Genomic DNA, 18,097 nt, shown 5'->3' on the forward strand with positions numbered 1-18,097 from the left:
TCTCGCTTAACCAGCTGTCCACTATAAAAATGGGATTAAAAAGTCATCGCAAAAAAATTACCTCAAAGTTTAAAAGTTAAAAATTATAAAATTACAAGTCTAAATCTCGGGAACAGTGCAAAAAAAAAAAAAAAAAAAAAACAGATAATAGTGAGGATGCTTACCTCATTACATTAAAGGACATAAATCAGACAAGTCAGAAAATGTTTTGCATCATTTATTTTTAATTACAGTAATTCATATATAAAAAAAGTAGGAAGTTCAATCCAATCAGCGTGAGCGTTGTGATTTTATAAAGCAATATTCATCTGTAACTCGCTCACACACCAATAATAAATCTTCTTTTCCTGGTGTGATGGAAGACATGGAGACATTTCAAAATCCAGAGATGAACTCTAGACATTCAGCATTGATTGTGTGCCTGGGAGGAACAGGGCAGTACGCTTCCATCCTACATAGAGCATGTGTTTATACAACTTTTATACTAAAGGAACAAGTCTGCGGTAGGAGTCACAGGTTGTAAAGTGATTGTGGCTTTAGTCGAGCGTCAGATTTGTTTTTATTTTGGTACCTGAGGTCTGCTTTGGCCTGACCTAGCAGAAGATTCATCAGATCAGCGGTCAGTGCAAATATGGCCCCAAATAAAAGTCAGCAATAAAAAGGACAATAGAGGCTCAGCTCTGTTTAAATCCAAAAGTCTTTAAGAATCTTTTATAGGTGTGTCTTTTAATGTGACCACTAGCATACAGTGATCTACTATGATGATCTCTGAGCGTAGTTTTACTATAAGCTCAATTATTCCAGCAAATACAAAAGGCAAAGATGAACCCCAGCAGAAAAATCAAACAACCCCCTGTTACTTTAGGAATCAAAGATACATGGAAATATCCTGAACAAATAATAATAATAAAACAAACAGATCAAGACAGGATAAGTGGTGATTATTACTCAGCTTAAAGAGAAGGTACTCACACACAAATAATACAACATATCCTCACTAGTTTTCTGCACGTGCCTTTAAAAGCAAATAATTAGTTTAGAATGTGTGCACGGAAGAAAATGGCAACGTTACGAAAAGATTACAAAAATAAAATGCAGGGATTGTGTGTGGGGATGCAGGCAGGCAGGTGTGTGTGTGGGGGGGGGGGGGGGCTGTAGTTTGGTCCCTCTAGCCGAAGGAGGCGCCGCAGTTTGGACACCTTCTCTGGCGCAGTGCGAAGCAGAAGAGGACCCCTAAAGGGAAGCAGAGGATGGCACACAGGATTCCCAGACAAGTGAAGTCATCCTCCAACACGCCCACTCTGCAACACAAACAACCACAATGGACCTCATTTATCAACCTTGCATGAAAACAGGTGTAAATCTGAGTTTAGGGCTGAACGATTTTAGAAAATAATCTAATTGCAATTTTTTTTCCCTCAATATTGCGATTGCTATTTAATATGCGATTATTTTTTCAAGGGCCTCTTGTCATGTATTTTTCAATGAACACAAGCAATAAATCAATCTGATTCATAATAAACAATTTCAGATTTATTTAAACTTTAAATAAATATGAAATGTAAAGATTAAAGCACAGATTACAACAATAAAGCAAACAAATCTGTGGCTTTACCTCTTCAACATATCTAACTAACTACACGATTCATGAAACATGTAGAATCAGAATCAGAATCAGAAATGTTTTATTTGCCATGTACAGTTTTGAGGACAGTACAAGGAATTTGACTTGGTGGTTGGTGCACAAAACAAGCAACAAAAAGAAATAAAAGAAATAAAAACAACACAACAAAGAACAACCCAGCAACAATAATAATAATAATAATAATGATAAATATAAAGGATGAGGGATAAATAAAGGATAGATAGAGAATAAAGGATAAATAGGATAAATATAAATATATATATACAGTGCAGCAGGTATCAAGCTGGTGGAGGTGGTGATCGGGTGGGGGGGGGGGGGTTCAGTGGGTGACTTGGGGTGTGTTCATGTGGATGGTGGCAGAGGGAAAGAAGCTGTTTTTGTGTCTGGAGGTTCTGGTCCTGATGGACCGAAACCTCCTACCAGAAGGGAGAGATTGAAACAGTTTATGACCGGGGTGGGAGGGGTCGGCCACAATCTTTCCTGCACGCCTCAAAATCCTGGAGGCGTACAGGTCCTGGAGGGAGGGCAGATTGCAGCCGATGACCTTCTCTGCAGAGTGGATGATACGCTGCAGTCTGGCCTTGTCCTTGGCCGTAGCTGCAGCGTACCAGATGGTGATGGAGGAGCAGAGGATGGACTGGATGATGGAGCTGTAGAAGTTCACCATCATCTTTGTTGGCAGACTGAACTTCTTCAGCTGCCGCAGAAAGTACATCCTCTGCTGAGCTTTTTTGATAAGGGAGCTGATGTTCAGCTCCCACTTGAGGTCCTGAGTGATGATGGTCCCCAGGAAGCAGAAGTACTCTACAGAGCTCACTGTAGAGTCTCCCAGGGTGAGGGGGGTGAGGGGGGCTGGGTTCTTCCTGAAGTCTGCTATCATCTCCACTGTCTTTAAAGCATTGAGCTCCAGGTTGTTCTGGCTGCACCAGGACACCAGCCGGTCTGTCTCCCACCTGTAGTCGGACTCGTCTCCATCAGCGATGAGACCGATGATGGTCGTGTCGTCTGCAAACTTCAGGAGTTTGACCGACTGGTGAGAGGAGGTGCAGCTGTTGGTGTACAGGGAGAAGAGCAGAGGAGAAAGAACACAGCCCTGAGGAGATCCAGTGCTGATGGTCCAGGGAGCAGAGATGGTTTTTCCCAGCTTCACGTGCTGCTTCCTGTCAGACAGGAAGTCTGTGATCCACCTGCAGGTGGAGTCTGGCACGTTCAGCTGGGAAAGCTTGTCCTGAAGGAGAGCTGGGATTATTGTATTAAAAGCAGAGCTGAAGTCCACAAACAGGATCCTGGCGTAGGAGCCTGGGGAGTCCAGGTGCTGGAGGATGAAGTGGAGAGCCAGGTTTACAGCATCATCTACTGACCTGTTGGATCTATAGGCAAACTGCAGGGGGTCCAGGTGGGGGTCGGTGATGTCCTTGATGTGGGAGAGCATGAGGCGTTCAAAGGACTTCATGACCACAGATGTCAGAGCGATGGGTCTGTAGTCATTAAGTCCTGTGATCCTCAGCTTTTTAGGGACAGGAACGATGGTGGAGGCCTTAAAACAGGCTGGTACGGTGCATGTCTCCAGTGAGGTGTTAAAAATGTCTGTGAACACTGGAGACAGCTGATCAGCACAGTGCTTTAAGGTGGAAGGAGAGACATAGTCCGGTCCACAAGCCTTACGGGGGTTTTGTCTCCTGAAAAGTCTATTCACATCTCTCTCTTTGATGGAGAAAGGTGTCTCTGTAGGAGGGGGGGAGGAGGGGGGGAAGATAGGGGAGAGAGCCTCTGTAGGCAGCTGGGGTGAAACTGTAGCTTTGATGTGGGGGGTGAAGGTGTTGGAGTGAGGCTGGTCAGAGGTGTGAGGGGGGTTGGAGTCAGGTCTGTCCCATTGTCTGTCAAATCTACAATAGAACTCATTCAGACTGTTGGCCAGGCAGAGGTCGTTAGCAGCAGCAGGGGCTCTGGGCTTGTAGTTTGTAATTTGCCTGAGCCCTCTCCAGACAGAAGCCGAGTCATTTGCAGAGAACTGATATTGTAGCTTCTCTGAGTACAAACGTTTGGCTTTTCTCACCTCCTTTTCAAACGTGTACTTCGACTCTCTGTACCTGGCTCTGTCTCCACTCCTGAAAGCGACCCCTTTGTCTGCCCTCAGCCCTCTGAGCTTAGCTGTGAACCAGGGTTTGTCATTGTTATAACTCACCCTGGTCTTTGATGGAATGCAGCTGTCCTCACAGAAGCTGATGTAGTAAACATGTGGACTGCACTTCTTAAACACTCTCTGAACTTAACAGGACAGAACAAGACAGGACAAAAAAAAAAAATTGCAGCCTTTGAGATTAGAAAATCATGTCGTGATAATATCGCAAATGCAATTAATCGTTCAGCCGAGTTCACATTTAATTGTACAACATGAACCAATGTGTGATTTATGAAACATTGGTATCTGACCAATCCCAGCATACAAATGATCGGGTGTTGATAAATGCGGCAGCTGAATTCAATCGTCCTTAGCTTGTTATGTCCTCCTGTTTTGGAGGCCCCGCCCACTGAGGTCAAACAAGAGAAAAAACTTTTCCTAGATGAAAATCGTCATCCTCACATCTGAAGTGAAGCAAAACAAAGATGTGCTTTTTGAACGTGTGAAAACTGGAATTAAATAAGCTCATTCAAACGCTCTGTGGAAAAGGATCAGCTACTGAGCAGGTGATGTCTGCCCCCCTGTGTGCGCTGAGAACAACTTCACAACAGAGATCCTTGAGAGACACCAGGAAATATGATGTTTCTATTAGCCTCAGTCTGCACGCATTAGGCAAAAATATCACATTAAATAAAAGTTAACAAAACACTTTAAAAAGCCTTAAAATAACTAAATGTTGTCCCTTGTCAGTCTTATTATGCCTTCAGCCAATTTCATCTATGATTCATCACATGAATGATTAATTACTACAGCACATTTGTAAATGTTTAAGCAACTATTTACATTTAAAAGCATGAATGATTATTTATATTCTATGGAGAGTTAATAAATTAGGGCAGCTGACCCTGATCTCTAATAAATCTGACATATTTTGTATGATTGTGTCACTAATTGACTATAGGGATCATAAATGTGTTTTCTGTGATAGAAAACACAGAACAGACTTTTTATTGCACATGCAGCTTCTAAATTCGCTCTCAATCCTACCCTACTAATACATTTTTCACACAATAGTCTTTCAGTTGAGCTGTGTGTATCCCTTTAACAGGATGAGTGTGTGTGACATATGGACAATTTTAGGAATTGGTCATCAATAAGCTAGAAACCTAGGCCCATTGTACCCTCTATTATCTCTACTATAAAGTTTTTAGGGGTGAAATCGTCCCATCACAAACTGGTAATCCATCATTCACACTGTTAGTGTACGGGCTCTGCTTTTTCAGGACATATCATTTAAACCACAATGATTTTAGTGACCGTGGCTCGGTGGTAGAGAGGGTCATCCAGTAACTGAAAGGTTGGGGGTTCGAATCCCGCTCTATCCAAGTCATTGTCGTTGTGTCCTTGGGCAAGGCACTTTACCCACATTGCCTCGTATGAGGGGGTATGAATTGTGCAGGAAATGGCAGCCACGCTTCTGTCAGTCTGCCCCAAGGTAGCTGTGGCTACATTGTAGCTTACCACCGCCGGCATGACCGATGTGAGTGACTGGGTGTGAATGAATAATGGTTTCTGTAACGTGCTATATAAATCCAAGCCATTATTATTATTTTGCATCATACATAGGATCATGATCAAAACGCACACCAAAAACTGTTTTTTGCACATAAGCACTGTGTACACTTTCTTATTACACAGATACTGCACTGTTTTAGTATTTTATTATTGTATGTGTTACTAACCTGTTTTTATTGTTGTATGTGTAGCTGCTGAATACTTGAAATGCCCCGTAGGATTAATAAAGTATGTATCTCTGTAAAGTTGTGAACGGCCCATTGAAGTCAACTCTTCTGTTGCTATCACCTTTAGCATACGGGACTAACCCAAATACAGGAAATTGTTTAAATCTGTCTTTTTTTTGTTTTTGTTTTTTTTTTAAATCTACTAAAATAAGATGATATCTTAAGTTTGCATTTATTCAAACAATTTTTTTCAGGAAATTTACATTTTCCTGAATAAACTTTTTCCTGAAAAAAAGTTGCCTAAATAAATAAAATCTTAACATATTGCTCAAAAAGAAGACAAAATCAACTAGCTGAAATCCTTACGCAGAAGTCAAGCGCATTTAGGGGAGGGGCTTCACTGTTTCTGGTGGTGTTCATACAATGGATGATATTGTGGCCATCAGTTATGTTCATAATTCACCCAGTGAAGTGGTGAGGAACATTACTGTGTTGAGAAGGCTGTGTTTCCTGTCAGATGTATTTTGGTGTGACTCAGTGTGTGCACTGTGATGTCAGAGGGCTATAGAGAAGTGTGGGTGAACACACCGCCTCCGACTCCCGTTCATCGGCTCTACATTATCTAGAGAGTGGCTTGGCTTTATTTGCTCCTCGGTGCCGTTTCTGGATTCACCTGAGCTGCGCTGGAACGAGAATCGCTATCAGCGCTACTTCTGTCTCCCGAGTGCCCAGTTTGATGACCTGCGGACCGGCATTGATGCTTGCATCTCCCATCAAGACACCAACTCTAGTCCAGCAGAAGAACGACTGTCCATCCGTCTCCAGTTAGTGTTTTTTCATTATTCTGAATTTGTCAAGGTTGGGGAAAGCTCCTGATTGGTCAACGCGCTGCGATATACCCCAAAAGTTCAACAATCCCAACTCTAGCGTCTTCCGCGTTAGAGGCGCTGGACACACGTCAAAAGCTTGAAATTTCAAAACGTGCAGCGTCCGCCGTGCGTAAAGCTTCAAAACACACCGCGCAGGAAGCATGGGTCACGCAGCAGGACCTTTCAATCCTCCGAGAAGCGCGTCCACCATATATTGTCTATGCAAACTTGACGCTTTCGACTTGTTTGAACACTTGATGACAGCCTTCATGACACCTTATTCATGCTAATGACTAGGGGTGTGATGAAACACTCAGCTCACGAGAACGAGACGAGATTTTCAGAAAACTACAATGACAAAATCGATGACTGAACCAACAGACTTATTTAACAGAGTTGCACATGCCTTTTGAAATGTTTTATTATAACTCTTTACATGCATGATGTAAGCATGAGCTTTTAATAAACTTCTTCTTCCACAAATTTAAACTAAAATGTATAGTTAAAATATAATAAATATAATAATATTTTTTTCTTTTTTTTCAAGTGCAAACAATATTATGTGCAAAACCAAATAAAAGTTGTACTCTGTCAATACAGAGTGCAAATAGTGTAAACAGAGCCTGACCAAGTATGTCATTAACAACATGCTGCACTACACAGCCATGTTCATTTAACTGTTCATAAACTTTTTACTTCTACAACTTGAACTAAAATTGACTCCTCCTCCTCTTCTTCTTATCCTTCTCCACCTTTAGGTTCTGACAGGCTTGACATAGCAAAGGCACATTACTGCCCCCACAGGCCACAAATAGAAGTTTGGATAGCTCACAAAAAAATCTCGTCACACCCCTACTAATGACAGGTGTTATGTTATAATAATGACAGCATAATGTCAGCCTTTATGTATAAAACTCTAGTAAAGTGTTACAGAAACGTGTTATGAGCCCAATCCTACGTCCACTTCAACATGTGTGCTTTCCTTTGGATTTTGACCCTGACTGTTGATGATAAACTGTAGAAATGCCAAACGAGGGCAGGTTAATGATCTCTTTGGGCATGTCAGGGTACATACGTTTGATTACCTTGGTGCTTAGTTTGTGGTGACCAAGTTTAATTAGTAATAACACACAGGAATAGTTAATAAATATAAAGCACAGTTGAAATGTATCTTGATTGTAACAACTTTGACCAACTGTCAGCAGCCCATGTCAACAGGCTTCTTGTGTCATTGTGGGATCACAGTGACCTGAAAACACACGGACTTACTTCCCTCTCATGACAACATGGGTTTTTTTGGCTCTGTTCTATCCTTTATCTTTACAAAGATGTTAAAGTATTTGTTGTTTACAGACACTAACTTTATTCCAGGTGTGATTCAGTTTGTTCTGAAAGGCTCACAGCTTTACCGTGGAGTAAACAAAGTCTCATGACTATTCCAGGGAAGGGTTTAACATCCCTGACTGCAGTGACACAGCAGGAAATTAAAAGGCAGTTTCAGAGGAACAGGAAATGTACACAAGAATGTAACAAAATCTTTCTTCCTTTTTTCCCTCTTAAATACAAATACTCCTGATTAACCCACAGAAAGTCTTTGGGTTTTCATTTATTTCTACATTTTGTTCCAGTTTGTACACTAGTGAAAAGTTGTGTTTGTTCTTAGGCATGACTCAGGAAACCAAACTAACGTGTAGTTTCCTCCTTGTATGCAGTCAGTCCTGTACAAGTGTCATCTGACTGGGGAAAAAACACTTGTCATCCCTCACACAGGCATGATCAGAGAACATGGCTGTTAAGAGTCAAAACACAGTAAATAATGGGTTTAGAAAAAAACAAAAAACAAAGCGTGTAGTTTTCTTTGCGCTCTCGGCTCAATAGGAACACCTGATCAGCTGTTATATTTGGTCAGGGAGGAGCCATATCCTCTTTGAGGAATGATGCTCAGTATAGTGAGTTTAATTACTTAGATAATTACTTTGTAATTAATTAATCTTGAGTAATCTAAATAAATCTCATAACAATATTTGACACGAGAAGCCAAGTTGTTCCAGTTTTAATGTATTTAGGTAAATGACTGAATTGATACAATAAACAACAATACAGAACAATCCAGAGAAGTGGACATTGAAAAGTGCAAAACATAGCATGAAATAAACAGAGCAACTGATGAAGCTGATGGATTATGTTTAAAATAGTCTTTCTACATAGCAGTTGATAAATTGGGTCAGATGATGCAATCTGTAGCAGCGCTTCTAGCCCCGCCCACATCCTCTACCACTGAGAGTGGTCGACTGTCCACTACAGTCATTTATCCATTGACTTTGTTTATTTGTCACTCATGGACTTATTCATTTTTGCTCTGAACCCTGTCATCTTGAGTATGGATTGGAGACACTGCCTGCTCGGACTAGGACCATTGTCCCTGCTAGCTGCTACATATTTAGCATTGAGGTGGAAAAACTCTGCTGGAGGCAGAAGAGCTCCAGTGATCAGCAAACTCTTTCTTGCTAAATTTGTACACAACTGGGCTTTTGTTTTTCATCCGGTGTTTTTATCATAACCTAAACTTAACACAGCAACAATGACGACTCCCATTCCGGTTCTGTCATTGTAGCCGGTGCATCAGTATTATGGGTATACCGGGAAATCGTGCAATGAGAAAGGTTTGGTGTTGTTTGGAGTGAAAAAATAGAACGACTAACTGTGCTGTGTTTTTTGTAGTGCGATATTTTTCTGTAATTAATTAATCGCAATTCAACTCATTAAAGTCCCACCCCTAATATATATATATATATATATAAAAAATTCAGTTAGAAAAGAATAAAACTCTTGATTTAAAAAAAAAATAAAAACGTATTGCTATCATGCAGCTGGATCTGAATGTTGGACAGACGTGTTTGTATTGTTGCTTGTTAAAAGCCTGTACAGCAGGTTGAGCAAATCCAATCCCTTTTCAATTTTGTATAGTCTGAAATTGCCCTGAAACAACAGGGATTAATTAGGGCCATCACTTTAAAGGTGCAGTCTGCAACTTTTATAAACGTGACTTTTTGTCATATTTGCTAAAGCTGTCACTATGTAAGGACAGTTTTAGATCAAACTAGTAGTTTGTGCGGAAAAAAACAGGCTCATTTAGGGCTCTATTCTCCCGTCTGGACTTAAGCTCTTTTTTGTGCTCCTGCAGTTATGCGCTTCTTTCCTATGCGTATTCTCCGGTCCAGGCTGCTGACACGCCCACTGCGCGTAAGGTAGACAAAAGCACGTAGGTGTGAATAAAGGCGAACTGAAGGAAAGGAGGAGGTGATGTCATTTTTTTTGGGCTGTCTCGGAATCACGGAACATGGAGTTTTCCCAACGCTTGTAAATGTCATTGAAAACCGTGAAAATTATAAAGTTCACTTTTAATTTGAAACGCCTTCATTGATAAACAATGTAACAGGTTAATTTGATCAAATCATTGATCAAATTATTGCAGTGTGACTGAGTCACAGTTGTTTAAAATCTCTTTTCTTGATCATCATCACCTTCATCATCATCATCACTGTAAAGCATGACAGAGTTATATGAGCTGGAGATATGAGGAAATAACGCGGCCGCAGAGCGTCCTGCTTTAAAGGGGACATATCATGCTAAATCCACTTTTTTAGCCCTTAAATGCATTTTGTTGTATATTTAGATTGTTTAGAAGTACAGAAAAGTTCAAATTAGTCTCTTCAGGTGCTCCGTTGATATCTTTAAATTCTGTTTTGGTCATATTTTGCAATCTGTTTCGATTTTTCTATTCTCTATTACGTTTTTTGAACAATAACGTCACAGTATTTGCAGCGGAACTGCCAAATTAGGACATCGACTCCAGGCCCAACACCGCCATTTTTATTTCTCGCTTTTATTTTGTAGTCCAAGCTCAAGGATGCCGAAGTTACGAGAGGATTAGTCAAAATGTTGGGTTGTTGGATGTAGTAACCCACACGCTTCATTACACCGTCTCCCAGCATCAGAACCTTTTCAAAGTGACTGGTTGAGTTTTATTTTTCACAGAAATGTACCCACATCTGTGGGTAAGGTCATTTTTGTGTGCGTGAAGCACTTCAAGGATGACTGCTTCAGCAACCTCCACCAGTATAAAGAAGGATTTGCAGAAAGACTTTGTCTGATTGAGGGTTCAATTCCTTCTATCTTTGGAGACGACGAACAGAGCACTTCGGTAAGCTGTAAATAACGCTAAAAAGTGTGATGATAAGACGTCCCTGTCATTGTTTTGTTAGCATTAGCAGTTGCACCGTCTTCATATGTTAGCGCTGTGTGCTCGTTTTAGATCCTTGATGATATGGCCTACGTGATTTAATTTAAGTCTAAAGTTTTCATTAGTCAGTTCATTTTGCCGTTTTTGTCTTTGAAAAGACTGTATTAAAATGCATTTTGTGACGTTAGCTTGGCGCTAGTGTTAACTCGGTGCTTGTGTTAGCTCACTTGTTAACATCCATATGAAGACGCTGTTTTGCAGGTTCATCATCTTCATCTCGCTCCGCCGGGTCAGACTCTGGCTCAAACATGTAAGGCTGAATGGACAAGTATTCCGTTGTTGACATTTTGTAAATAACCTGTGAATAAAAAGTTTCTGCATCGCTAGATAATCGTATCTCTTCTATCAAACTACAAAAATGGCTTAACAGGGTGGAGTTGAACCGAGTGTCACCTCTGCAACCTGGAGAGGGGGCGGGGTATGAAGTGTCTCATTTGCATTTAAAGAGACCGCACCAAAACGAGTTGCTCTCAGAAGCACATCAGAAAAGGGGTAGAAAAGGGGCCTGTGGAGCTATAATAATGAGGAATTCAGATACAAGCATTGCAGTTCCGCTTTATATAGACCACAACTGTATGATTTATATGTAAAAAGGAAGGATTTAAATGCATGATATGTCTTCTTTAATGCAGAGGGATGTTTGCAGTGAAAGAACTATTGGCTTCATAATATAAATATAAATAGTTTAAAACTACCTGAGCTGAGCCTCATTAAAATATATGTGGGAACAGTTTCTGGTCCATCTGCATATGACAGCTTGTTTCACTCTGTAGTGGACCAAACTGTGACTTTACGGTTGGACATAGTATGAAAATAGTTGAATCACTGTGACCAACGTGGACAGAAGTCTGCGTCTGTCAGAGTTTTAATTAATCGTGCAGCAGCAGCTGAGTGATCACAGCTGCTGCTTTGTGTGGCTTCAAATGTAACTAAGTCCATATTTCTAGTGCAATATAATGTTTCACCTAATCAGGACGCTGCACTTATTCCGGGGTTAGAAGTGCGTAAGAGGAAAAGGACTTTACGCATACCGGAGAATGCGCGTGAAGCCAGATTTTAATGGGAACACCCACATTTCAGGACTTCTCCACCACAGTGCGTAACTGGGATGATGACTGACTTAAGTACAGGGGGAGAATAGTACACAGCCAAAAACTACTTTTTGGACTTACGCACATGGGAGAATAGAGCCCTGAGTCCCCCCTGCTGCTCCTGCAGCTTTTGGCAGATTGCCAGAATGCACCGCGACCGAGCAAAAACAACCAATTAGAGCGAGGATTGTGTTTGATGGGCTGTCTGACTGCTGTTGCTCACAGGCCCCGCCCCTTTCCCGGGGCTGGAACGTCTTTTTTACAGTGTATGGTCTGGAGGAGTAGAAGATGGAATTGGTGACTTTTCTGCTTGAAAGGTAATTACTGCTGCTTGATTTACATTATGTTTGATTTGTAATTGTTACACTAGAAATCTGTAGTGCATGTGTTGCTTGTGTGTGTGCAGCAGCCTCCATTTGAGCTGCTGTAAGTGACACTGTGTTGTTGCTGCTGCTAGGTTGGTGCACAGAGAAAGAAGTGGTGCAGTAATATGCTTTTAACAGAGCATGTTATATTACTATGATGTTGCTGTCGGACAAACGTTAGCTTGTTAGCTCCTCTGAGGGAGGAACTTTGGAATGTTTGGAGGCAGGGCAAGAGAGCAGTGGGTGGGGAAGGGGAGAGAGGGATCTGAAAGTCGCGGACTGCACTTTTAACACGTTAATTGCGATTAATTCATTGCAAGAAAAAAATAACGCCAGTATATCACTCTTTTTTTCCACTCCGAACAGCGAGAAACCTCATTTCAAGCATTCCTGGTATACCCATAATACTGATACATCGGCTACAATACAAGACGGGAGACTGCAGAGCTTCTCAGCTTCATTTGCGTTAATTTTGGCCAAAATAAAAATGCCGGATGGAAATCACAAGCTTAGTTGTGCGCAAATAGAGCAAGAAAAAGTATGCCTTATTACTGGAGCATTCGAGCCCCCATTATCACTTCAATGCTAAACATGTAGCAGCTAGCAAGAACAGCTAGTGCGGACATTCGGACAGTGCTAACTGCAACATGCTCCGAGCACGCTGTGTCGCTAAAACTGGACAAGATGACAGGGTTTAGACACAAAATGAATAAGTTCTGATGTTTTATTTCATTTGTATTCTCTATTATTTGGAGACTGACATGAGTACACATCAATATTCCCCCTGATGGTCAAAACTAAAGGTGTCAGCAGCCCTTGGGACTAGTCTCACATAAATATTATATAGTAATATAAATGGTTACGCCTGCATCTGCACTAGCACTAGGTTCCACATTATATTTTATAAGTTTGTAAATGAATCTGCATGAAAATAAGAAACAACTGCCGCTACATCAAGCTATTTTCTCAAAGAAATAAAAAGCTAAAGTATAATATCCCTCAATAGACCCATGAAACCTGTGCACCATTTGGCCTGAATATGAACTGCAATCTGTAGCAACCTTTGGCCTGCATCACATGTCCGTCAGTGTAATCATCTGACTGGCAGGACGCTGACTCATGACTGAGAGAACAATCGTCAGTAATTGGTGCAGTATTTGATGAGAACAAAGGAAAATTACGTCATAAAGCTGCACTACCTGATTCTTGAACCATGACAGAGGGGCATGGCTGAATTTGAACTGTAAATCCCTTCCCCCACTCTTATAATCCCTCCCAGTTTCTTCCTCTCACGGAAGTGCACGAAATTGCACACGAGAGCTGAACGTGCACTACCTATAAAACACGTCACCACGTAAAACTATGCAAACAAAATATAGGAAAATGGAACATTAGATAGGAAAACAGCCACTTGCGCGTCCAAAATTAGTCCAAGCATGAAAACAAGTTTGCACCGTGCACGCGCTTCACTACATATCGCAGCAACCAATGAGGAGGCTCCTTCGTGGGCTCTGCTCACTCCTCCTTTCTCTAAATCCTGTGATTTAGACTTTGTCTTCTGAGGTTTTATTAACTAAAATAATATATTATAAGGCACAGACAGCAAGCAGACTTACGATTCTTTCAGAAATCATTACTTTTACGATTTACTATATGATGCTAATGAGAATCTTTTTTTTAATTAAAGAAAATAATTTGAGTACCCCAGCTTTAAAGAAATGCATGTAATGAGGATGTCTGCAGTGATTGAGTCACTGGGATATTAAAGTATAATACAGATTCTCAATAGGCTTTACCATCTTCCCCACAGACATACCTGCATGCAGGACAGCCTCCCACCACCACTACAGAAGGTTGGATGATGGTGTACGTGCCAGTGTAGGGCTGCTGGGAAACAGCAGGCGTGGAGTGGGCAGGAGGGTATCCTGGAGGCCAAAAGAGAAAAGGAAAAAAGAACAAAAAGAGAGTTTCAGACACGTCACGTGTGGAGGTATGAATTCAACTTTGAAGTCAAAAAGACAAGTTGAAGTTTTAATTCTAAAGTGTTATGCTGCGTTCACACCAAATGCGTCTTCTGCCGCACGAAACGTTCCGCAGGTTTCGCAGGATCACACAATGTCACCATTCGCTTCATATGCGTGTTTGAAGCAAAGCCCCGCCCACCGGCGACACATCCAACTCAGTGAGTTTCACTGCCTGCTGAAGCATGGAGCTGCGCTCCTTTTTCTCCTCTCATAAACAGTGAAAAAAGCCAGTGTGATTAGCGGCTAATGCTATCCTAGCTCAGTGTTGACTTTCAAAGATGAAAACTACAGAGAGAACTTTCACCTGCTACTACCACCTCCTCGCTGATTCTCCTCAACGCCTAATCCTTCCTCGTCTGGTCCCGGTTATAAAGGGCGTGTCATACAGTTCCAGGTGGTCACACACAGCTTCTACTCCATGGTTGAATGGGTGAACAGACCGGTGTCCGTGTCATCGTCAACAAAGACTCTGATTGGCTTTCGTCATGGGAAACAATCGTAGGAGTTCAATATTTTCAACTCAAGGGAATATGACAAAAAATCGGGGAGCGTGCTCGCAAGGCCAATACTCTAGACGTGCGGATCGGACCGCACCGCTGCACAGGAAAGATTTCGCATCTGGGACGCATCTATCCATTGACTTTGTATGTAATCTGGTCGCACGAACATAGGTGTGCTACAGTCAAACAGCTTTTTACAATAAGTTACTAAATGTAGGGCCCTAAAAAATCTGCGTTAACGGAATCGCGGACGGAATCAACCAATGAAAACAGTTAAAAGCGGAAATGGACAAAATTGTCACAACACATCGTTGCCATGGGGCAAAGAATGTTTTTTAATGGGGAAATGTTTCCGGGGACCGCTTATTAGGTGCACCGCCCTCCCTCCTCCTGTCCTGGCTGCATTAAACTCATCTTAAACCACCACAAACAACGTTTTAAAACAACGCAAATCATCAATGGCTCCTAAATACAGAGCCGCCAGTGCCTGTTTAACTTGGCTGTGCCTGTAAAGCTCCACCCTTTTTTGTGTAGCGCAGCGGCACTGCGTGAGAACGTGATCAACTTTAATCATCTTCACCTGCTCAGTGTTTGAACTGTTGTGTCTGGCTAACTAAGAGCAACTCAGTCCTTTAGTTCTTTTTATTCCAGCCTTTAGTCCGTACCTCGTAGGTACACATTCACAGTCAGCAAGCTACCTCAAGTACAACCGTTTCAGTGGGAACTTCCGGTTTACAAAATAAAAGTCAGTTGGAGCAACGTTATTAGAATGTTACATTCTAACAACATCTCATCAGAGCTACAGAAGATAGGATCATTTAAATTAGGTTAATTTAAACTAAGTTGATCAAAACTTCATTAATAAACCTGCTTAGATTCAGTAAATCATTGATCCCTGAAAGGAAATCAGGTGACATTAATGCAGTTCTCATACATTTTTATATGACATATAAATAATTAAAAAGGAGCAGTCAGAATAATCCATGTCACTACAACTTATATCTACCTTTTATATGTATCTTACTTTATTTTTGATGTACATTTTTGTTTAATTATGAGTTTATTTTATTTTATTAGTATTTATTTTGTTTCCCCACAGGAGTTAAAAATAAACTATTGACTTTAAAAAATGAGAAATATTTCTAAAAAAAACTGAATTTAAAAAATCTAAGTAGAAAAACGGAGTTTGGGAATAAATAAAACAGATTTTATAGGGCCCTATAAATGGTTGTGAATGGTTATTTTAATTTTTTTTTTCTACATAAAAGAAACACATGTCAGAGTTTCACAGCACCTGTTTACATCTACGGAGGTGTGTGGACTTTGATACCAAACTTTCCCAAACACTTGTGCGCCTGCACTACAACGCTTTAAGCTACAGAGCAAACACCAAGTACAGTATATAATAAAGAACAGCAGCAAAACACGTGCCATGAAAAGTGCTTAGATATCTGACATCAGTCATGTGAGACTGAAATGCTTCTCACAAAACAATCAAAGCTTTTTCCACACATTACACATAAAAGAAAAAGGTCCAATCTTGTACTAAATTTAGTATCCTTTTTTGGATGCCTTTAAATTATTTTTTTCTAAATAAAGCTGTTGGGTTTTTTTTGTTCTAAATACAACTTGCAACAGAAGTGAGCTAAACTGGACAATGCACAAATAATGGTACATTTCCATTGCATGGTCCGAGCATGACCCTTTGGTATCGAATGCTTAGGAAAATCGAGTATTATATTGATTATTTCCTGTAAAGTATACTTGTGCTTAGTTAAAGATCAATTTAAAAAATGAAATAGAAAATAAGGCAGGTTATTTAATAATACTAACCAATTCAAGTTTCCTTGTTCCTCTGAGACTTATTGTAATGTCTGAAGCTACAATAGAAAAAACGTATTCACCATTTTTCTCTGTATGAACAAATTAAACAAGCTTTTATCTGCATCTATACTCATTATTATAAGTGTTCATCACAGTAACACATACTTTATTTATTACCATGTGTATATCAATCCGTTTATTATAATAATAATTTATAATAATATCCAGTACATATTGGTACTGAAATCAATGTGCTTTAGCAGTGTTTATTTCAGAAGAACAGGTTTAGCACGTTTACAGATGAGGTATTGTTTATTGTTTTGTGCCTTGAGTTATTTCTTTGTTTTCATCACTGTGTTTGCTGTTGTTGTAAAGTGTATTTTAGCTTCGCGAAAAGCGCCTTTAAATAAAATATTTTATCATTATTATTATTATTATTATTATTATTATTATTAATAATAATAAGGTTTTTAAATCTCATGCGGGTGCATTAAGCCACTGGCAGACTGCGCATGCGCCGACCTGAGGCACACGATAATCGAAAGTAAACACGAAACACACAGTTTTTTAAAAAAAATATTCAACAACACAATAGTCATATGTTTGTGTTCCGGTGTTAAACCTTTCACTACTTTGGTCTCTACAGACGGCGTGTAACCGTTTGTTGACTCGTGTGAATAAAGTGGAGCTCGTTTCCGGTGTGTTTATCTAACTTTGTGGGCTGTGGTCCACTTGCCTGGTGCCTCCGGGTAGGAGTAGGGCGGCGGGGCCACCGGAGGAATGGCTCCGTAGTTGTCGTAGGCCGCTGGGACAGCGTTGTAGGCGGGGGGTCTGTCGTGAAGAAGCGGCTTGCAGTCCACCATGTCTACTGACGTCCCACGTCCTCAAAACAGCTTCCGTTTAATAATAATAGTAGTAGTAGTAATAATAATAATAATAATAAGTGTCCATCAACAGGAAGACGTTAAAATAACAGCGAGCTCTGGTTGGCTTTGGTTGAGCAGAAAAAAATCAGTGCGTCGACATTTGGCAAAAAAGAAAAGAAAAGAAAATGCACTGCGTTAAAAAGGAAAGTTCACCGCTCTCTGCATGCACCAACTTTAACAATGTTTGTCCACAGTGTCCAGTTTACAGACAGGAATGGTCCACGATAGTCCACCGATGGTTAGCTGAATTCCATCTCCCTCCGGTTAGTAAAGACATCCCTCACCTGATAAACTCAGGGGGAAGTCAGCCTTTCGCTTTCTCTGGTCAACGATTGTCACAAGAGAAGAATCACATGATGTGCTGCTGTGGCGCATGCGCCCTGGAGGCTTCTTAAAGCCACAGAGCACGAGACTGAAAGGCTGAACGCAGCAGACAGTAACCATAGATATTTATAATAAATATAATATTTTATGTAATATATACTATAGATATATATGACAGTAACACCTTCATTCAAAGAAATCATGAAGCTGCTAGTTATCAGTTGTTATAATTATTAGTATTAATGATATAAATCAATAACAATAATAATTATAATAATAATAATTATTATTATTATTATTATTATTATTATTTATTTAAGCAAGTATATTTCTTATTTTGAGTAAATGTTTCCTTCAGTAAA

At 40.4% G+C, this 18,097-nt stretch overlaps 1 protein-coding gene across 1 annotated transcript; it reads right to left on the reverse strand.

Annotated features, from left to right (window-relative positions):
- Nucleotides 1-204: 204 nt before the first annotated feature.
- bri3 (brain protein I3) lies at nucleotides 205-17,771 on the reverse strand. The gene is made up of 3 exons (XM_028454548.1): nucleotides 17,222-17,771; nucleotides 13,954-14,062; nucleotides 205-1,301 (listed from the first exon to the last, which is right to left on the reverse strand). The coding sequence occupies exons 1-3, from the start codon at nucleotides 17,346-17,348 to the stop codon at nucleotides 1,169-1,171; spliced, it is 369 nt and encodes a 122-aa protein (XP_028310349.1). The 5' UTR covers nucleotides 17,349-17,771; the 3' UTR covers nucleotides 205-1,168.
- Between the last annotated feature and the right edge of the window lie 326 nt (nucleotides 17,772-18,097).

Source organism: Gouania willdenowi, chromosome 8 (genome assembly GCF_900634775.1).
Source record: "Gouania willdenowi chromosome 8, fGouWil2.1, whole genome shotgun sequence".
In the NCBI taxonomy this organism is placed as follows: Eukaryota; Metazoa; Chordata; class Actinopteri; order Blenniiformes; family Gobiesocidae; genus Gouania; species Gouania willdenowi.